Genomic DNA, 24,237 nt, shown 5'->3' with positions numbered 1-24,237 from the left:
AGGAGGATCTAAAAGCTCTAACAGATGCCATGTGTTGCCTGATTAAACAAACTGCAGCTCCACACAGTGCCATACTGCCTGGCTAGAGGTGATCTGTGCCTGTTGTATAAAGCCATGTCCAAGTTGGAATCAATGAACATGCGGCACCTTGTAAAATCTGAATGCTAGTGACCTATGCACATGAGAGACCTGAACCCCAGCACCGACATAAATAGGACATGCTGTACTGATTGATCCATAACCCAGAAGCTCCCTCCACTCTTGAGTAAACTCCCAGTACAGGTTAGCCAGAGAGTCCCTCATTGACTCTCTTCCAGAGGAATCTTGATGAGTGGATGGGAGATGGCAGGTTTACCCTGGCTATCACTTGTATGTCACTGGTTGACAGAGGCACAGTACACTAACCTTGAAATATGTAATGGCAAACTCCAGTTAAAATGTGTGTTGAAGGACAAATGCACTCTCTGACTAGTATTAGATATGGCCTAGGGCACATAGCTAGTGTTTGTCATTGTCCACTTAAGTTGTGGAATACACTACCAATGTTGGACAACCCTGGTCTAAGTCATGCATATCTGAACAAAATGCAACATGGTCATATCTGCAAAACTGGCCCTTAACCAGTCTGGTGTGCTCACTATGAATATTTAAAGCAGTGATAGGACTGAAACCCAGGATACTGTCCACCACAGTAAAAGCACTGAACCAGTACACTATACAATAGCACAGTGTTGTGTCAGTATGAAAGGATGTTGACAACTGTATGCAAACTATCCCATGGAAACCCTGCAGGCACATTATAATCCCTGTTAGGTTCTGACACAAATCACTTGGGCAGTAAGAACACAACATGACTTCCAACACACAACTGTACATGTGAAATCTAAATTAAGTGCACACACAACCACAAATGTGGTGGACCCAAGATCTCAACATATGGAAAGCTCAGAGTGGGCATGCTCGCACACTTTGATAAATGAGACATATGTCAGGCAACAAGCCATGCAAAGCGTGAACTGGGCATGCTCACACACTTAGGCCATGTCTCAGTGCAGCAGTTGCCCACACATATCTGACATTTGTATGTGTTAATCCAGGAACCTCCCACAATACAGCAATCTGCCTAGTGCACACAGTTAAAGGACAACAGAGACATAAGTAAAGTACTGGATCCCTGCCATATGCAAACATCTTCCACAGATACACAATTTGTTTATAGAGATAGGGAAAGCTATGGCAATAAAGACCCGCAAACAGTTTATCAGCAACAGATATTGCGCATCTGACAATGAAACATATGGTTGTAGAGGTCAATACTAGGCTGTTTGCCCTAGGGAATACATAAGCTTATCCAGAGTGTATTTGGCGTCTGCCTCCACAGCACAGTAGGCTACTGTGCTTCTGCAAAGTTAATGCATATATATGCTATCCCCCTTACTGACAGATAGTAATAGATGTACATACCTGTTTATAAATAATGATGTCAGCACCCTATAAATATTGCAGGGGAAGAAATGATGCCCAGTAATTTGAATAGCGCACTCCACTAATGCATTTCTTGCAAGTGTCATAACATAGTTAGGTAGGGGTTTGAATCCTGAAAATGCTCAGTGTATGTGTGATTGGGGAGGGGGGGTTACGGTGTGTGCAATTCCATCTGAAAGAGAAATGTCCCTTTTGGCAAGTAGAAGAACACACCACATGATGCACATTCCACCTTCTAAACACTGATGATGTCAGCACCCTATAAGTACAGCAGGAGAAGAGAAACCTCCCAGTAATGCAAATAGCATGCTCTGCTACTGCGTCTCTCTCAAGTGTCATAATATAGTTAGGTAGGGGTTTGAATCCTGCAAATGGATTAGGGTGTGTGCAATTTTATTTGAAGAGAAATATTCCTTTTGGCAAGTAGAAGAACACACCACATGATGCACATTCCACCTTCTAAACACTGATGATGTCAGCACCCTATAAGTACAGCAGGAGAAGAGAAACCTCACAGTAATGGAAATAGCGCGCTCTGCTACTGCGTCTCTCTCGTGTCATAATATAGTTAGGTAGGGGTTTGAATCCTGCAAATGCTCAGTGTGTGTTTGGGTGAGGGGGGATGTGTGTGTGTGTGTGTGTGAAAGAAATGTCCCTTTTGACAACTAGAAGAACACACTACATGATGCACAGTCCTCTTTGTAAACACTGATGATGTCAGCACCTCATAAGTACGGCAGGTGAAGGGGAAACCTCCCAGTAATGGAAATAGCGTGCTCTACTAATGCATCTCTCTCAAGTGTCATAACATAGTTAGGTAGGGGTTTGAACCCTGCAAAGGCCTTCTGTGTTTTTTGTCACACAGTTTGTCCATGTGTGTGGGGTGTTGCTCTTAATATTGTACAACATGGATTATATCAGTAATGTCAATGCACACATGAGGTATGTGTGTGCCACATAGACATATGTACTGTGACTTTAAAAAGCTCCCATGTCTGACGCCTGCCTCATGTGAATACATGGCATTTGCATTACACAACCTTATGACTGTGGCTTTCTGTGCAGGGGCTGCACTTGGTATGTGAATATACAGTGAGAGTAATCTATGGTGCCATCATACCAGCGAGGGATACACATCTGGTCTGGAGCATATAGTCCACATGTTGTTGATGATCAGGTGCAGTATGTTTTTCCCCCATGTGGGAGTGGTAACAAGTTGTTCCATAGCAACTGAGTGTATAAATGCTAGGAACCTTTGAGCTAGGGTGTTGGAGCTAGAGTAATGCTCCCAGTCTATGTTTGGGTAGTTGCAGTCCACTGATATAATGGTGTTTGGAGAGACCTTCATATTTCCACTGTTGTCAGGAAGGCCAAGTGGGTATCCTGGGTATGAGAGGGTGGTGTGTGCCATGCTATGAACATGAAGGCAGTCTTACCCACTGTTAGTTGCACATGGATAGTCTCTGATGCTTTGTGCTGTGCCACCAACCTGGAGGTGTGTGTATCTTTGATGAGTTAGGATACTCCCCCTCCTGTTCTGGTTCGGTGCAAGTTTAGGGGCCGACAAGCATGGCATGAGGTATAACCTCGCAGTGCTTAGGTGCACTTGGGAGCCTTGAACCAGGATTCCGTTACTGCACAGATATTGATGTTCTCCATGGTAAGGACAGTTTCCAGTGCATGCATCTTGAGGTTTACACTGCTGGTGTTGAGTAGCATTACTATTAGTTTCCTATCCCTTGTGATACCTATGGAGGTGGCTTTGTCTTTTGAGTCTTGCCTAAAGCATGCACTATGTGTGTAGCAAGAGCCTTTGCCAATATCCAAAAGCCCATGGGTGACAGGTGCAAGCCATCCCTAGCAAAGCATCGTGGCTTGTCAAGCATGTCATCCCACGCTGATAGGCATTGGATCCTCTTTGAATGACACCGAAACATAAGCCAATTGTTGAAATTGTTCATCCTGTCTTCATATTGTGGCAGCTGTCTTGGTGAGGGTAAGATGCTACTCAAGGTCAGGGTCATAACAGCCTGTGCCACATGCTCAGAGAGCTCCTCTATGTCTCCTATCATGTAGTCCAGGGAGGTACATCTCAGGTCATTCACACTGGCACGGACAATGACTGTGTCACATTTGTACATGCCTTGGAGTGACCTGTGTGCTTGTGTTATGTGGCAGATCATAGTGCCCAACAGGCATCTCACCGTGACCTTCACCTTGTTCAGCCTGGTGAGCGGGACCTCAGTGTACCTGATGATAAAGGTACCTATTACAAGTGTATCAGGTGTGTTGTTTAGCCTTATGGGCTGTGACTGTTTGGCACACTGGCTTTGTGAGCTATGGGTTGCACGTGTTCTGTTCTGGGATAGTGTTTGCTTGTGTGTCTGCTTTGGAGGTGTCTGCCGCTTAGGCAGGAATTTATGTAGGGACTCAAAGTATGTTTCTGTGTGTTTATGTGTTTGGCTTGCTGTCGTGGTAGGTCTATGTGAGACTGGTATTGTAGTGAATGTAGTTTCCTTCTCCACCCGACAGGTTTTGCCAGTACTGAGTTGAGAGAGCTTAGCCTGCAGTTTGGCTATGTGGTTGCATCTCTCACATGTGTTGGACGTTTATGGGAGGGGGAGAGGGTTGTCTGTGTACATGAGGCAGTTGTAACATTGACCCACGATTCCCAGATTCACCAACTGGACCAGAGAGGAGACTGACAACTATCCTTTGGACATGCTAGAATAGTATTGGAAATTCCTTAATAATTGAAAACACAAAGGGACAATGGGGAACAAGGTACTCCAGGTGAGTTTGTGAGGGTGTAGTGCTTTTAATTTGTTAGTGCTGGCATATATAAAAGTTTTGGTGAGCAAGTGCCAGGTAACTCTTATGTAATGTGTTACAGGCTACTTAAATGCAAACATGGCAAGCAGCGACTTTCTGTCAAGTGAAACATGGAAACAAGTACAGTAAGCAATACAGATGTCACTAGGGATCCACAGAGGCACTGTAAAGCTGCATTTCAGGTGGAATTACTGTTTCAGGGAAATAACAAGCAAACAAGCATACAAACAAAGCTACATGCAGCAGGCCTGGATGTAGTCTATGCTACAGCAAACAAGGTGTACCACTTCCAGCAAGAAACAGTGCAAATATGCAGGCACTATAAGCCTTCAGCCAGACATTCACAGGTCAGATGGGCAGGGTCCAGCCTCTCCTCCCACAAGGGTGCAGACCATGTACCTTCATAATGTAAAATAACTGGCCTGAAGGCCAAGTGCTTAAACCTGAACTAATACACATTTAGAATAACAGACACTGAGCCCTCAATCAGCAGTTCCCAACTTAGTAGGATGTATGCTACTTGTCCTACCACCACAGTATCCTTGACATTTAATGAGACTCACCCTCCTGTCATAGTTAGTTCTGTGTTGTGGGGCTGTCAAGCATGGTATGGGGTGTAACCTGGTAGTGCTAGGGTGCTCTTGGGAGTCTTGAACCTGTTGTGTAGTACTGCACAGATATCAACATCCTCCATGCAGAGTACAGTTTGGACTGCATGCACCTTGCGGTTTAAATGTCCATCATTGAGTATCATTACTTCCATTGTCTTATCCCCTATGCTACCTATGTAGGTGGCCTTCTGTTTACAGCCTTACCACCAGTATGCAAAGATGTGCAGACATTACACTATGGTAATTACTGTGGGTGTACCAAACAATACAATGACAATCATACTGTTACTGCATCAGGCATGATGGGATATACCCACAATGATATCATTACACTGTACTGTTGACAACATGATAATATTACTACACTTCTATGTAGTCACCCTGTGCATCACCACCATGTTAACCTGTTCCTGCATCGATGTTACAGATTGCAGGATGTGGCACAGTTTCATCATATGCACAGGGTGTGTACTTGGTATGCCTGAGTCTGCCACTGATACAACCAATCAACATGTATGTGTGTGTGGGTTAGTGAGGGACAACAGTACAAGATGGGGCAATGTTGATGCAGTGTGTGCGTATATGTGTTAGCCCTAGGTGTTAGCATTATGCATGTGTGTATGCATGCACACAGTTCCACCTTGTGGCTGCCATATACGGGTGTTTGTGGACAGCCACAGACTGTACCTGCCAGGTCATACAGATCACTGTCTCTGGCCACGGACACGGTACCTGTGCCTGGCAGGGGTGCTACGGACAGTATCAGGTACTAAGCCAGACTGGGTACTGTCATCAGAAGCAGGTGGTTGGTGACTGGAGATAGGTCCCTGTTGGGACTGTCCAGAGCCACATGCGCATGGTCTCCTGGGGCGGTCTGATGACAGCACAAACCCAGCATTGCTGGGGCTGGTGCTGGCACTATGGGAGTAGCCGCAGGTTTGTTGTCGTCCGCGACGACTGCCAGCAGCTGCTGTTGCTGGCATACGTCCACGTCGACGCCTCAACCGTCCTGCATTACCCTGGCTCATGGATATGTAGTTGTGGAACAGATCTAATGTGTCCCCCCAACGTCTGTCAATGACCTCAGTGAAATTGCAGATGGCAGCCGCAACGTCACGTATAGTGTCATTCATAGCAGTGTGATGTGCTCTCAGCTCCCTCAGACCCTGTCTGGTGTACCGTTCCATATGTGACTGTGCCTGCATTACAGCCCAAAACATAGCTGAGGTTAAAAGACCTCTGTGGGCACGTCTGACAGGGGTGGTACAGCCACGGATGCTCCCACGAGAACCCCTGGACATCTGCCTGTGTGGTACCATGTCAGGACTCTGGCCATGGCTGCTGTGAGGGGATGCATGTGCCACTGATACCACATTACCCTGGTCAATGCCCACTGTATCCTGTCCATCACCTAGGGACATTGGTGACAATGGATGTATTGGCAGGATGACTGTGCGCATTGATGGGGTTGACAGCTGTGTACTGTCGACTGGCTGACCAACAATGGACCCTGGCATACCTCCCTGTGCTATTACCCAGGTATCATCATTATCACTGTCCCCAGCAGTGGATTCAGGTTCCCTGCTGCACAACACCAGAGCAGCACCAGAACCTGTGAGAGGAAGACAGGAAACACAGTTTACAATGTGTACACAATGTTACCACAGATACACACATGCACACATGCGCACATGCACACAGGCACACAGGCACACAGGCACACAAGCACACATGCACACATGCACACAGGCACACATGCACACTCCTCAGAATATGAGATACCAACACACAGACACAAACACACCTGCAATCAAACACATAGCACTACTGTTTGAGGGTATTATTACTATTAGTATCAAGGGTATTAATAGTATTGTTATTACACACTCACCAGCATGGATTGGCTGTGTTGCTGTTACACCAGAAGGACCTGCACAAATAAGACATTTATTGTCAGTGGGCACAACTGTACCATTGATACTGTGAGTATGATACAGTTCAGTAGTACAACAGTTGGCTTTCACAGGTCTACCGCTAATATTGAGAATATCACTCTTGCACAATAATTACCAGGATAACAGCTACAAACACAGGACACACCTCACACATGCATAAACTACCAGTGTAGAGAACAGTCAGCTATACATATGGCATGTTACCTGCACGCTCCAAGTCCTGATGCTGGGTGGCTCCAGCCTCCATCATTACACATGTGTGCTGATGTTGTTGTTGGGCTGGAGCCACAACACTTAGGAGGAGCCCCTCCAGTCTGGTGAGGGGGGGATGTATAGGTGCCCCACCACCTGTGGCAAGCTGTTGCCTGTGGATATCAGATGCACGCTGACGGACATTTCTAATTAAATCACTGCAGTGATGGCGTACCTGCTCATATGTCCAGTTATGCATGCCTATGTCATTTACCCGACGGACAAGGTCTTGCCACAGTGCAGCCCTCTCCTGCTGGTACTGGCTGGTGCGGGAAAAGAGTGTTGCAAAATCCCGCACCAGGCTCCGGTGTATCTCCTCTTCCTCCGCAGTAGATTAGGTGGGGTTGCACTGGTGCACCATTGCCCTGGAAGGAAAAGAAAAATATGTCGGCATGTGATATGGCACACATAATACTCTACTGTAGTGATATCACTGAACTGCCATGTATAGCATCTGTCTATCTATTGGGGGATACACATGTAAATGACCAGATATCAGTGCTCAGCCGACAACTGTGTGACAGTACCTGGCACACTCCATACAACAAACTAGTATACTCCAGCAGTCGGCACACTGTTTCAGGTCAAATGCACAACCTCACACTGGGGGTTTGTATCATGGTAATGTATGGGGAACATTGTCAACCCATGCACTGCGTGCAATGCACTTTACATATTTCACTGGTAATGCACCCTACGCTTTGTTTCCATAACCCTACCTACACCGCAGTCACATACAGGGAACCACAGCACAATATATGGCAATGTAGTATGTTTGTATCCCAATACCTGACACATCTGTCTCTGGCCTCACACCAAGGACACACACTACCATGACAGACAGTAAGTCATGCTGAGCAATCACACCATTACAGAACATGCACACAGTCAGTGGCAGACTCATTCCACCTCACATAGTTGGTATTGCAATGAGTACATGTGTGTGTGCATTGTGTCTTATGTAGGTAGTATGCTATTGGCCCTGGGCCTACAGCAGCATACTATGATGATACCCTGCCCCTTGGGACACATGTGATGTGATCGTACTTGCTCCTGTCAAACAGTTACACAGGGTGACTCATATGGCATATTACCTATCTGCATAACATTCAACACGGGTATGTCTGACATCTACTAATGGGGAGCCTTGCTTCTTAATTCTGGGTGGTTTACTCCAAGGTATGTCTTATTTGTGGGTAGGAACCTGTACCTCCACCATGTGCTCTTTACTGCGGTGACAAGGATGACAGACATAGGTCATTTAGGCTGTGGATGTTGTGAGGTGTTACCATGGTTGTTGGACAACTGTCATGGGTGTGACATAACTATGCATATCCAGCAGTGGTAACCTCTGTGTAGGTAGTATGAGGGTGCTCTGTGGTCCTGTCAGTCACTCTGCATAGGTAATGTGTTTGAGTGCATTGTCACTGTTTGTTAGGTATGACTGTGTCCTTCTCCATTTCTGTAGTTGTCATGGAAGGTACATACCGTGTAGGACATTGTGAGGTGTAGAGGGGTACAGTGACCTACATTTCCGTAGCTGACACACCATGTCTGCTGACACATACCATGTACAGGTATTACAGGACTAGTGCGCCACTGTGAAAATCAATGGGGAGGCTATTGTTCACTTGTTGCTCATGTTCCCTCCTGACACATGCGGTAGTAGGCAGGCAACCACATATGTGGTGGTTAGTGGTGTAAGTGTTTTGGAATAGGGTATGGTACTCCAGTATCCACACTGGTGTTCAGTCCATGCCTTTGTCACCAGGCACCTGTGGCAATACATCTGCACACATGTGCCTCGCTGAGTATATATATATATATATATATATATATATATATATATATATATATATATATATATATATGTATATATATATATATATATATATATATATATATATATATATATATATATATATAGATGTGTGTGTGTGTGTATATATATATATATATATATATATATGTATATAGAGAGAGAGAGAGACGGAGAGAGAGAGAGAGGGGGTGGGAGAGAGAGAGATAGTCATATACATACATATCTGTAGACAGTCATATCTATCTGTATATGTGTATGTATCTATATATATCTACATATGTATGTGTCTATTACATATATATGTATATACATATTCTATCTATCTATATATGTCTATTTCTACATCTCTCTCTATATATATATATATATATATATATATATATACATATATAAATATACATACATATATATATATATATATATATATATATATATATATATATACCTTTTTATTTACACATACGTATACACACACTAACATACTGCTAAACATCCATTACTGTACAACCTACATTGTACGTTGCACTACAACCTACATTGATATGTGCACATAGCAACCTTCACATACATATGTAAGTCCAGCCTTCACTAACAGTTGCAGTATGTCCCCTGCCCTATGCACATCTTCATATATATAGATACAGACTGATAACACATATGAACGGTTCACAGTATGTAGACTATTAGATTATTAGTTTACATTACCTTTGTTTGTTACTGCTGTTTGTGATGGCCTGCTGCTGCTTATCTTGCCGGTTGATGTTTGTTTCGGCTGTGTCAGTGTCAGTTTCTGTTTATCTGTTTTTTTTTTCCTTTGTTGTTTTTTTTTTTTTTTTTTCTCTCTCTCTCTCTCTGCCTCTCCCTCCAGGTGGTGCAATGAAAGTATTGCAAGTGTGGACTGGGAATACAGGATGCTTTTGTAGGTATATGCACATGTGCATGTGATGGCCTCTGCACCAATTGTTAGCCAGCATTTACTAATTGCATGCAGCCTGCTGTGTGGTGATTGCAGTTCTCACTGTGATTTCAGGACAGTGCTATAAAATGTTATGTTAGGTAGGCGTAGCCCTTTCAGATTTTCAGAGTGGGGACCATGCTGGTATGCTATGGACACTGTTCTGTGAGTGTAAAGGTTGGTATGTCTCTCATATTTCAGGCTGTGTTGTAGACACTGCAATGCATGTTGTACTGAAACCTGACTATTGCTTCCTCCAGTTTATTCTTCTCAGTGTGTATGTTAACTGATACCTAGGAATACTAATACTGTTTCAATGGGAGTATGTGCTTTCATGTGGGACTTGTGGAGTAACTGGTATATAGCAGTGGCTCTTGCAATTTGTTGCTATGGCTTCACTATTTGGCCTTTACATTCACTCCTTGTATGCCTGCTAGGTGTCTTTACTGGAATGTGTTGCTATGGCTTTCCTATTTTCCATTTACATTCACACCTTGTAATGCTTACTATATTTATTTGGGCAGCAATTCCTTATATGTTTGTTGTGGTAGAGTGGTACTGCATGCAGTCTGGTCTGGCCAGGGTGTGGGGCTTGACACCTACAAGGGTATTTGATTTTGCAGCTGAGCAGGCCTCAGATACTCTCAACTTCAGCCTCAGGGAATGGTACATATCAGTGGGATACACCCATGATACTTTTCAGATATTCTGCAGTTGTGACTGTGGGGTATTTTGAGCATATGTATTACTACACCATTTCTGACGTGCAAGTGTTGCATACTTTCAGTAATTAATAGTTACCATTAAATGGGTTACAACACCTTTCTGCCTACTGTTAGTACATTTCACAGGGAGTCAGTGGGGCACAGTTAACAACTGTTTTCAAATCAGGGACATCCCTGTAAATCAGTCACAGTTGCAAGGTCTGGCCTCTTACCTATTCAAATATGGCAGTGTTTATCCTGCTCTGATAGTGTGTGTGGCTTGCAAGGTGCTACTGTCACATTATTACCTACTAGCTACCAACTAGCATGGCTGTTTCTCTTCCCACACTAATGTTATACAAATCCACATGAATTGCCAGTAAAGATACATGAAAAGCTTTGTGTAATAGCCTTCCTATATTCCCTTTACATTCATTCCTACTATTTCATGATATATTGCTTTCAGCACAATGTTCTTGTATATCAGTCATGGCTTAGTGGTAAGTCATGCAGACTAGTGTTTCCAAGGTCCTGGGTTCGAGACTGACAGTGGGATTTTATTTTGCTTCTGAGCAGACTACAGGCCTTGTCATTCAGAGTGACTAAGGCACTTTTAAGCAGTTGTAAGCGGGTTAGCACTGATTTGTGTGGGGCTCACGCATGCGCACTGGCGTTTAGTTTCGCGCACACACGCTTAGCAAAGCGCACACAAGCACATACCCGCTTACAACTGCTTAGAAGTGCTTACTCTTGCGCACACCCATGCTAATTTCTTTGAAAGAAAAGAAAATGGGGAGATAGGACAGTGGTGAAAAAGGGGGCACAAAGAGGGTAGGACAGTAGGAAAACAAGCTCGGGATTTGCAGGAAGGGTGTAGGAAAGGCCCATAGCTGCCCATTTCTTTATCAGCAACAGCTGTGCATACGTGTGTAATTTGGTGTGAAATTTTGAAACCTTCCACCCCTGAGAGAGGGGTGAGGACAACAAAATATGTTGTACAGCCAATTGTAATTACCAGTTCACATGTCCAGCAGACATGTCTGCAAAATGGGCAGCTATGTATGGGGTGTAATTTTTTTGCGGGAACAGAGTGCTCTTTTTTTTTTTTTTTTTTTTTACAGGTGAGAGTGGGATGTCAGGTGCAGGAAGTAGGTATATTTGGGGAGGTAGGTGGGGGAGGTTAACAGATAAGACAAATAAGACGCATACGGGGCGGAGTATGACACATGTGGGGGGGGAACACAACTGATGGGGACGGATGTTTGGCTATCGCGAGCCCATGAGCCCACAGACGGCAACAGTGGAACTGAGATCCCCACCCATGGGCAGTTGCCACTGTGCCTTTACAGCCTAGGATGGGGCTGTGCTGGGGGCTGTGTAGGATGGGCAGCAGGCACACCCGTGAGTTGCGCCACCCGAGCCTCAAGTTGGCATAGGGGTTCAAGCACAGAATGCCTGATCTCGCTACGCACCACAGACAGGACACTTTGGAGGGTGAGTGGACGGTCTCCTCCGGCCACGCTTGCAGAGGGGGGATGAGCCCCATCCCCTGCAGCGCTTCTACCTGAAGGTGGCACAGGGCCACCAGAGGAGGGTCCGGCCTGGGCACTAGTGCCAGGTGCACTCGCCAGCTGAGGTGGGAGAGGTGGGTCCGCTGGAACCCGCCTTCCCTGTCGTCCTATGTTTAGCAATATTTTATGACATTTTGGGTTAGTAACAAACAATACCATTCAAAATTAGTTGTAACAGCATGCATCAGTAATCCCATTAACCAAACACCCATGAATTCCAAACATTGAACAGCAAGCATAACACATGCATAATTTGAACAACAGTACACAATCCAACAGCATGCAGGGTTGATTGATGGCAACAGCCATCAGGTTTGGATATGTGAACAGGGCACATGCATCAACGTACATGCAAATATGTATGAACCAACAGGACAAATGTCCAGAGGAATTAATGTGATTACACATACCCATTTGATGTGGAATGGATTATTCGTGAATATAGGCTAGGGTGAAGAAATATTTCATTAGCAACTTCAACTACCTATACATATGCTGTACATTTCTAGTAGCTGCATATATATATACCCTACAGGTCTTACTACAGTATCCTATATGTAACCTTAGGTATGTTGGTGATGGGAATGTTACTGCTACATTAATATACATTGCAATTTTATTCATACACATTCATATCTGGCTGTGTTCAGCTACAGCATTCTGCTCCATTTGATTTATATGGCTCTAGACAACTGTGGATGTTCGGTATTTCATACAACCATACTATCTCTATATTGCAAGGGTACAGCAACATATCAAAATTGTGGGACAGACATTCCAGCTTCAGTACTTTATTACACACATTTCACTCTTTGGTTGTGCCTGTCTCATTCATTTCATTATGTACTGACTGCAGTATAATTTATTCAGGAGTTATTACAACTTTCTTAGTAGATTTGTACCTCTTTCTCACACTCTCACTGGTTTTATTTTTACAGTTCAGGATGGTACTTAATTCTAGCATTTATTAACATGTTTTACTTGGTTAAAACAATCCTTTCCACCACACTCACTTGTGTCATGTGTCAGATTTTAAATGGGGATGTATTTCACACATGTGTTGTACTTAGCTTGTTTAGCAGTAATTTTCAGCCTGCAGCAGGTTATCTACTATTACAATACAGGTGGAACATCTCTATTTCAGACTTGTTTAATATTTATTTCTGGATTACAGGCTGCATCACTAATCTAATCACACAGTACTAGCAGAATCTCTCTTACACTGTTATTTGAACTTTATTAATAAGTAACTACACTGCACTCTTTTACAAGCTGTCCCACTTATATTGTATAACAATTACAGGAAAATAATTACTAACCTGCCTGGTGGCGCAACTGCAACAACCTATCAGCATAGGCTCACCGATTCACAGAACGCACACCTGCAGCTGTAATATAAATTAAGTAATATTGGAATATACATCTCCATGATATCAGCTAGGATAATTTCTTACATACATAATTACATGGAACTTACTCAGTAGTGGGGCGTTGGGCATTTGCCTGGCCTCCTGGATCCAACGGTTCAGTTGGTCCTGCTTCCATCTCTTCAGGTCCGCATGGTGGTGACGAACCTGTGCCTGTGGCACTGGTGAGATCATGTGCCAACCGGTCCCATGCCTCAGCCTTGTACACTCCCCACAGGACCTGGCCCTGCATGAGTTGAGCCTCATGATCGTGGACAAGGAGCCAAACCATATATTTGGACTCTTCAACACCCCACCTCTGTGCTCGGAAGCGACTACCCTCTCCTACACCTGCCATCCTGACTGCAAATAGGTTCCATAATCAGTTATGCTGTGTATTCCTGCCTATGGGGCTTATATATGCCGTTTTTCCTGCACTTATCTGTGATTGGCCAGTTTAGAACTGTATCAGCTTCACAAAACCTGCTTTGTCATGCTTCTCTTTCCATTCATTCCTATATATATGCTAATACTGCATTTCTCAGTACAACTGTCCTGGCTTAGTGGTTCAGTGCTTTGACTATGGTGCATGGTATCCTGGGTTCGAGCCTGGCCATTGCTTTTTTATTTTATGACTGTCTACACAGCCTAGGAGGTGTGTCTGTGTAAAGGCAGTTTTGGTACAGCTTGCTCAACGTTGCCCGCCGGTAAGCTGGTTGGCGCGATGTGCAGCTCCGCACAAACGAGTTACGCTGGTTTACGTGTTATTTGGCCCTGAGCACGCATATTGCACTCAGCTCAGCTATGGGCACACAGTTTCAGCGTGTTAAAGCGCTGCTCAACTCCAGGCACCCATATTACACCTGTTAAACCAATGCTCATCTGCAGGCAATCATACTCAGCTTGTTGAAGCGTAGCTCAGCTATGGGCACTTATAAAATTTTTTTTTTATTGTATCATATTTCTTCAAAATACATGGCCCATTTCATTACATTTTACCTAAATTATAGTTATATATATGTACTTATATGTCAGGGAATTGTTTTGTGCTTATTTCACTAAAAATAAAAAAATGATGTTGTTGGGGCTCGAACCGTGACTGCCTCCTCTTTGGCTGATGTCTCTACCACTACACTATTGCTTCTTGGCTTACTTTGTCTATTTAGATCTTATATGCTTTTCCACTGACTGCTAACTGTGGCTGAGCGAAGAGCACACCCGTGCAAACGAGCGCAATTACGGGCAAACGTTTTTAAAATTTAAAAAAAAAATTTAACTGTTCATTTTTACGTTTTACATTTCAGTTGGGTTTATAGTCTGTGGGGGCATGTGTGGTGTTGTGTTTGTTGACATTTCCACGGACTCGCTCGTGGGGGTTTCCTTTTGGGACTGTGACTCTTCTGGGGGCGTGTCTGTTTGCACGGCTCGCCCTATGGACACGCCCCCTACTTTCTTACACGGACCGTGTTAGCCTTGGGTGTGAGTCAGCATGCCCTCATGAATATGCATGGCATGCTGACATCCCACCGTTTAACTGCAGCCTCCATGTAAGACTTGTTAACTCTTACACGGAGGCTTCGTGAATCCTGCCCATCATCTTTTTATCATCTTAATATCTTGTGTTATTCTTCTTCTTTCCTTCCTTAAGTTGCAACTAAAGTCTCCCACCATAATTATTAACCTATTTACCATTACATACTTATTTCTTCCAACATCTTTTTCCTTTCAAACATATTTGTGTATACATATCACTATTAGCCTGATACAACTTTTACATCTGATATTGTTAATCCTTGTTAATTCCTTACATGTGGGTATCGGTTATGACCTCGGAACCGAGCCAGCCATCTTCTAAGCTCATGTCAGCTACAAACTCTCGAGCTAAAACTCTTACCCAGAATTCCCCCTCCCTGTTACCTCAGATTTTGTTTGCCGCGTCGCCATTCGGTCGTGTCAAGCTACTTCTCTTGAACTAAGTACAATATTTTTCTTCTTACTAAATTCTAAAACAGCCTTTTCTCACAGAAAAGTTATTAGATAGTTTTCTCTTACCTTATCGCATTTAGCAACTATCCTTTCTTGAATCTTTTCAATTCCTTTCCTCCCCTTTACCGTGAGGTAATTTCTTTTTTACCATCGTTGGTAAACCTCCTTTCTTTCTTACCTTCGGATAATTCTTGTACCATTGCTGGTATTTTTTCTGGGTTTCCTTCTTTCTTTCTTTCTAATATGGCAGATAAAAAAGGTTGTCCAGGATTTAAAAGATGTTTAGATTGTGGCCATAAATTACCTACTTCAGATGCACATTCCCTGTGTATCTATTGCTTGGGTGTGCCTCATTTAACAGTTGACCCACCCTGCGGGATTTGTAAGAATTTCTCTAACAGGACGTTGATTGAGAGAAAAAATAAATTAATATTGAAGGGGCTACTTAAATCTCCTTTTTCAGAGGTTATTTCTGGATTGGAGGCTTCAACCCCTCCAAGATCCCATAAGAAAAAGAGTGATGAACATATAAAGGCCAAGTCTCTTCCTTCATCCCGTGCTGGGGACCCCCAGGAACCGAGACCCAAGAAAGCAAAGCTTTCTAGTTCGGATTTGACTTCTTTGGCTCCAGAGCTTTTGGCACCTAGACCTTCAACACCGAGGCCATGGGCACCATCTGTGACTTCGGCACCGACTAGTGTGCCCTTTACCGTATCGGTACAGAGGGGCTCCTCGGTTGAGACTTCTTTACCGGCAACGACTGTCCAGTCGATGCAGACTGTTATGACATTGATGGATTTTTCGACACCCATTGCCTTTTCGGCTCCGGCAACTTACCCGGCACCGACTACCCTCTCAGCACTGACCATTCAGTTATCGGCACTGATTTTTTTCAGTTCCAGCCTTAGCGCCAACAACCACTTTGGTACCGACCTTATCATCGGTGCAGACCTTGACTTCAGCACCGATGATTTCCTCGGTGCAGACACCTGCAGTTCAGTCCTTTACAGCCCCATTGTTTTCAGTGCAGACCTCCGAGGTGGGCACTGAGCTTGCTCCGTCTCTGGATAGATCTGACTCCCCCTCAGCCATGTCCATGAAATCCACTAGAAGCCTCTCTGAACATGACATGTTACGTCTTGTGGATCAAGTGCTTTTGACCAGAGGTATCCTGCCCCCTCAGAACCTATCCTTCCTTGGGAGGTGATCACCCTTTACCAAAGACCCCTACTTATTCTCCTCCTTCATTGCCTTTGAAGCCCCTTGATATAGCACAGTCTTCCCCCTCTATGGTTCCCTTTATGGACCTCACTAAGGAGCCACAGCTGCCTTTCTGACAGGAGAGGTTTGCTACAACCCAGGATGTCAGCTGTGGTGTACATACTTTGGTGTTTCACAGCCATCCAGGGACTCAGAGTTGGCAGGCTGAGCCACTTAGGAAAGGGGTGACCCCTGCCCAGGGCACTCACCCCTCTTCAGGTGGACTGGCCTTCCAGCTAATGGAGAAGGATCTGGCATTGGTTGGAGATCCTGCGCTATCACTCTCCCCACCCCCCTCTGGACTGCAATTTACACAAGTCACTCCTAGTGGACACTGGGCGCAAGGGCCACAAGATATACTCCCACAGGAGACCCCTTTTGCACTGTTTTCCCCAGCTTTTCCCTCTGAGGAAGTTCATCAAAAGAGCTCGTGCAAGAGGAAGCACATGGACTCCACAGAGGAGTCCCTTACTGAAGACACAGACTTTGATGATGGAGAAGTGTCCCCATGATCACCCTCTGAGGTATCCTTTGGTGATATTATTGAAATTCTTAAACAGAGAGGTGACTGGTAGCCCTCAAACCTGACCGCTGAAGAGTCTGTGTTCCTGCAGGCCTTTTGCACCTGGCCCCTACCTCCTGGGTTACTCCACCTGCCGATGAACTGGTCCGGTTCATTGTGCAGTGTGCGTGGAAGGCTCCTGACACCATTGAGGCCATTCCCCAGAGGCCAGATAAAATTTTGTCCCCTCCTGCTACTGATCCCCATCAGTACAAAGGTCTTCCTGTAGATGCTTTGATGGTGGCGGCTGCAACTAAAAAGGACCTGGTGGAAGAAGAAAGCCAGACTGTTCATCCACCCAACAAAGAGTCCCATGCTCTGGACAGAATAGGGAAGTGTACTTTTGCATCAGCAACCTTTGCAATCAGGTCCCTGAACTATATGGCACACTTTACCAGGCTTCAAAGAGACTTAATTTCTGAGCTCTCCAAAACTATGGCTGGAGCTGTGTCTGATGAGGGCCATGACAAAGTGGCCTCTCAGCTAGCCTCCATTGAATCAATATTTAACTCCTCCATGTGCCTGATATCTCATGCAACAGAAGGAGCAGCTAGAGCGGCGATTTCAGGCATTGTTCTGAGATGACACACCTGGATGTGCTTGTGTAATTTCATGGAACCCTTCAAGGCTTCCTTTCTCAATGCTCCCATCGAAGCCTCTTCATTGTTTGGACCCAAGGTTAAAAGCACACTGGCCAGATGTGAACAAGATGGTAAGACCCTTTCTGCCATGGGTGTCTGTTATTCTTCCCCTCAACGAGCTTTTTCCAGAAACCAGAAGAGTGGGAAGATATGGCACAAAAAGTCACAGGGTCCTTTCCATGATACACAGGTCGAGTTCTCCCCTAGAGGCAGAGGGGAAACTCACATGGAAGATGCCATTTTTGTGGCAGAGGGGGTCCGTGTAACCAGGGTTCCAGGGACTCTTTCCCTGACCAATCCTACCAGTGCTCCTGAAGAGCAGCCCAACTGCTTTCCTCTGGAAGTGGTTGGGGGTCATTTCTCTTTGTACCCTTCTGCCTGGCTAACCATCACCACTGATTCATGGGCACAAAGGATAGTAACCAGAGGTTATCATATTCCATTCAACTTTTGTCCCTCTCCCCTAACAAACTTACTCTACTTTCCACCCGGTCAAAGGGAAGAAGCAGCATTAGAGATTTTAAAGCTGCTAAGAAAAAAGAGTCATCCAAATAGTCCCTCCAGACCAGATAGGATCTGGAGTCTACTCAAGACTATTTTTGGTGCCAAAGAAAACTGGGGACTGGAGACCAATTTTGGATTTCAGTGTATTGAACAAGTTTGTAAAAGTACAAAAATTCCAGATGGTCACAATACAGTCTATCCTTCTGCTTTTGGAAAAAGATGATTGGATGTGCTCGATAGATCTTCAAGATGCGTACTACCACATAAAAGTGGACAGACCATCAAGAAGATTCCTTCACTTCCGTGCAGGAGCCAGTCACTACTATTTCAGAATAGTGCCCTTCAGACTCTCTACAGCCCCCAGAGTGTTCACAAAGTGCATGGCAGTTATCACAGCTCACTTGTGACCACAAGGATTCCAGGTGTTTCCATACCTAGACGACTGGCTCATCCCCGCCCCCACTAGACATCTATTGGAAGAAGCCCTGTCATACTCTCTCCTCACTATAGAAAGGCTAGGCATAACCATAAACTGGCAAAAATCCAATCTCACCCCATCTCAGTCCACAGAATTCATAGGGGTCATCTTGGATACAAAGAATTGCAGAGCATCCATTCCAGAGCACAGAATTCTAAGGATAAAGCAACAACTGATCCCAATCCTTTCAAGGGAGAAATCCACAGCTCACTCTGTTCTACAGTTTTTGGGTTCCATGGCAGCCTCCATCACCATTGTTCCCCTGGCCTAGTTCCACATGAGGCTTCTACAATGGCTACTGCTCACCCAATGATATCCCTTTCAGTACCCACTTTCAGCCAAGATTCGGGTAACTCACAGGTGCAAACAGGATTAAAATTGGTGGATGGCCCACAATCCATCACAGCGGTCTTGCCCCTTCTCCCCCCAACAGTCCAAGGCTACAGTGACCACGGATGCCTCCCTGATGGGGTAGGGGGGCTATGTCAGGGACAGACAGTCCAAGGTACTTGGTCCGAAATGGAGGCCCATTTGCATATAAATGTTGTAGAGCTGAGGGCGGTGCTTCTGGCATTGCAAGCATTCCATCCCCCGCTGCCTTCTGGGACTATTGCGATACAGTCAGACAACATGGCGGTGGTCTGGTACATCAACAAACAAGGTGGAACCAAATCTTACCCACTCTGTTGAGAGGCCATGAGGATATGGCATTGGGTGATGGCTACCAACCATTTTCTTCTAGCAACGCATATTCCCGGGAGTTCCAACGTGATAGCAGACAGACTCAGCAGGTGTATACTACAACCTCATGAGTGGTGCCTGAATCCCTTGATAGTGGCAGAGATTTTCAACCACTGGGGTCTTTCTTGCTGTGACCTCTTTGCATCCCCGACCAACTACAAATGCAGCAACTATTTCGCCCGAGACAGTCACCCAGGGATGCTCTAGTCCACGATTGGGCCTCAGGTCTACTTTATGTATTCCCATCTCTCCCCCTCATTCCCCAGTTTCTGAAGAAAGCCCGCCGGTTGAAGAGCAAAGTAATCCTCATAGCACCATATTGGCCTCGTCAGATTTGGTTCCCCTTCCTTTGGTCTCACCTGCTAGATTAACCGTGGTTGCCGGGGTTGATCTTCTATCCACAGAATCTGTTTCACCTCAACTTGAACAGCCTGAAGCTCACAGCTTGGCTCCTCCAATTCCCTTGATTGCCAGGCAGAATGATCTTTCTTTGTCAGAACGTAACATTCTTATTGCATCTCATAAGTCTTCCACCAGAATTACATATCTTAGCAAGTGGAAAAGATTTACCTTTTGGCTGAAAGAAAAACAGGTAGATCCTTTTTCAGCACCAGTGTCGATAGTACTGGAGTATTTAGCTACCCTATTTCAATCTGGTCTATCTGCCTCTAACATTAGAGTTCATTTGGCTGCAATATCTAATTTCCATGATGGTGTCCAATACTCCTGTCTTATGTCATGCAAATTATGCAAGACTTTCATAAAAGGCGTGAATCATCTAAAACCCCCTTTTAGAGAACCTACTCAACCATAGGACCTGTCATTAGTCCTACAATCTTTGACAATACCACCTTTCGAACCAGCTTCTTCTTGCAACCTCAAATATTTGTCATGGAAAACCTTGTTTTTGGTCACCATTACTTCTGCCAGATGCATCTCTGAGCTTCAAGCCTTATGCATCGAGTCCATATTTGATTTTTCATAGAGATAGAGTGCCATTGAGAACTAATCCTTCCTTTCTTCCAAAAGTGATCTCTGAAATGTCCATTAATCAAACCATTGAATTGCCAGTTTTCTTCCCCAATCATTCAAACAAAGGAAAGTATTGCCTACATACCCTAGATATTCACAGGCAAATCCACTTCTACTTGAACAGGATTAAGGCCTCTCGTAAATCAGACCAGTTATTTTTGTCCTATTCTGGACCTAGATTAGGATGTATGTGCTGTTAGTAAGGTCACATTGGCTAAATGGTTGAAAGACTGCGTGACCTTAATTTATAGACAAAGTAATATTCCATTACCTACTACCATAAAGGCTCATTCTACAAGGTCGGTGGCAACTTCTGCTGCCTTCCATGCCATAGCCTCTTTACATGACATTTGTGCAGCTGCAACTTGGGCTACTCCTCATACCTTCATCAATCATTACAAACTGGATTTGGCCTCCAGGGGAAGAGCATCTTTTGGTTCTATGGTGCTCAGGAATGTCCTTCCATGAGATCCTCCCAAGAATAGAGGTAGTTGGGGACTCTGTCCCATGTGTACGGAATGAACGAGGATTAACAATATCAGATAAAGAAGTTATGTCTTACCATAACGTTCCATCTGTATTGTTGATCCTCATTCAGTCATTACGACCCTCCCTCCTTCCCCATCCTGTGGCCTCTAGTGGATCTCACCATCCGGTTCTATTAGGTCATTTGACCAGAGGTAGCCTCTACCTTCTTTTGACTTGCAAACTCAATCTGAGGTAACAGGGAGAAGGGAATTCTGGGTAAGAGTTTTAGCTCGACGCGAGCTTGGAAGATGGCCGGCTTGGTTCCGAGGTCGGAACCGATACCCACATGTAATGACTGAACGAAGATCAAGAATACAGATGGAACATTATGGAAAGACATAACTTCTTTTTCTTCTCGTATTACAGATTACCTCCCTCCCAGGTGCTGCTACTATCATATGTAATATTTTTATTTCTTCACTTCTTATCAGAATCCCCATCCCTGAAAATATCCCATTTCCCACTGACCATTATACTTTTATTTCCCCATATTGCTTCGACTCTCTTTTCATTCCTTCATACACATTGTGTCCAAGGAATATTATACATATACTTAATTTCTTACACCATTCAGTCAATAACAAGCTCCTGGTGTCACTTTACGTACTATTTACAACAGTATTCATATATGAACCTTTTCATTTGTTTGCATCTTCCTTACATACAATTTTTATTTTTATTTCTTCTTTTAGCCCTCCCCAAATGATTTTAATTTTGTTCTTGTCTATCCCAGTCTCCAACTCTCCCTCATATCATTCATCAATTTCTAAAACTGTATACATAATTTTAACTTTTATCTGAGACCTTCCTGCCTTTAGGTTACCCGCTGTTCATTTATCTCATAATTTTGAGGATTTTCTACAGTGCTCTCTCCACTTTTTTCCCCTGTGCTTTATTTTTCACAAATATCTGCAGTGACTTTAACTAATTGACCCTCTTCTCTACTATCTTTTTTCATGTTCTGCCAAAAAGCATCCAAACCATAAATGTCCAGCCTTATTACAGTTTGTATGTACTGTCAGTGTACCAGTTCTTCCCACATTGTCCACATCTTCTTTTGTTACAATCATGCACCAAATTTGTTTTTTCTCCATGAAATATTTAGGTTGTCCTCAATATTTAACATGGCACGTTTTCCTCTTTAACATTATGTTTGGTACATGTTGTATTTTCCTTCACCCACATTCAGTATTACCCATAATTTCCATCCTCCTGTCCAAACCTTTCTTCCACCATACATTTTCTTATCTTCATATACTTTACTTCAAACAGAAAAATGTTCTTAACTCGTATTCTTCTACTTCTGATGTTCAGAAATGTACACAAATTTTTTTTTTAATTGCATCCTTAAATTCTGAAGCAGAAAATCTTTCCATGGTGACGGCATGCTTTTTTCTCTGCTTCATTAATAAATCATTCTACTAACGTTACTTCACAAAAGTCTGATTATGTAAGTAAATGAATGCTCTTTTTTTAAATAAAAAAAACTAAGTGGCAAAATAATATTATCCATTATGTCATACCTGTTAACGGCTTCATTGTTAATAATATTATCCTTTATGTCATACCTGTTAACGGCTTCATTATTAATAATATTATCCATTATGTCATACCTGTTAACAGCTTCATTATTAATAATATTATCCTTTATGTCATACCTGTTAACGGCTTCATTATTAATATTATCCATTATGTCATACCTGTTAACGGCTTCATTATTAATAATATTATCCATTATGTCATACCTGTTAACGGCTTCATTATTAATATTATCCATTATGTCATACCTGTTAATGGCTTCATTATTAATAATATTATCCATTATGTCATACCTGTTAACAGCTTCATTATTAATAATATTATCCTTTATGTCATACCTGTTAATGGCTTCATTATTAATATTATCCATTATGTCATACCTGTTAACGGCTTCATTATTAATAATATTATCCATTATGTCATACCTGTTAACAGCTTCATTATTAATAATATTATCCATTATGTCATATCTGTTAACGACTTCATTATTAATAATATTATCCATTATGTCATACCTGTTAACAGCTTCATTATTAATAATATTATCCATTATGTCATACCTGTTAACGGCTTCATTATTAATAATATTGTCCATTATGTCATACCTGTTAACGGCTTCATTATTAATAATATTATCCATTATGTCATACCTGTTAACGGCTTCATTATTAATAATATTATCCATTATGTCATACCTGTTAACGGCTTCATTATTAATAATATTATCCATTATGTCATACCTGTTAACGGCTTCATTATTAATAATATTATCCATTATGTCATGCCTGTTAACGGCTTCATTATTAATATTATCCATTATGTCATACCTGTTAACGGCTTCATTATTAATAATATTATCCATTATGTCATACCTGTTAACAGCTTCATTATTAATAATATTATCCATTATGTCATACCTGTTAACGGCTTCATTATTAATAATATTATCCATTATGTCATACCTGTTAATGGCTTCATTATTAATAATATTATCCATTATGTCATACCTTTTAACGACTTCATTATTAATAATATTATCCATTATGTCATACCTGTTAATGGCTTCATTATTAATAATATTATCCATTATGTCATACTTGTTAACGGCTTCATTATTAATAATATTATCCATTATACCATGACCCCCCATTATTATTCCAAAACGTGCATGCTGATTGGCCAGCGTGCCTGTTGTAAATTGAGTTATACTAATGGAAAAAGGTCCGGTCGCCCGGACTTTTTTCCATTAGTATAACTCTCTTTTTAAAACACTGTCTCGCTATGTTAAATGGGTTTAACATAGCGAGACAGCTTTAAAATAAGCAACGGAAATCTCCGTTGCTTATTTTAAAGCTGTCTCGCTATGTTAAACC

At 43.1% G+C, this 24,237-nt stretch overlaps 1 protein-coding gene across 1 annotated transcript in view; it reads right to left on the bottom strand.

Annotated features, from left to right (window-relative positions):
• The window catches only part of LOC122797846 (metacaspase-3-like), a 112,053-nt gene extending 88,039 nt beyond the window's left edge, over positions 1–24,014 (bottom strand). Inside the window, exon 1 of the mRNA XM_044066367.1 lies at positions 22,849–24,014. Within this exon, the coding sequence (XP_043922302.1) occupies positions 22,849–24,014 (1,166 nt within the window). The remainder of the gene's footprint in view (positions 1–22,848) is intronic.
• Positions 24,015–24,237: the final 223 nt, after the last annotated feature.

This window comes from Protopterus annectens, chromosome 3.part1 (genome assembly GCF_019279795.1).
Source record: "Protopterus annectens isolate FY-2018-M chromosome 3.part1, PAN1.0, whole genome shotgun sequence".
NCBI classification, from domain to species: domain Eukaryota; kingdom Metazoa; phylum Chordata; order Ceratodontiformes; family Protopteridae; genus Protopterus; species Protopterus annectens.
This window is presented reverse-complemented; position numbering and strand designations above follow the sequence as displayed.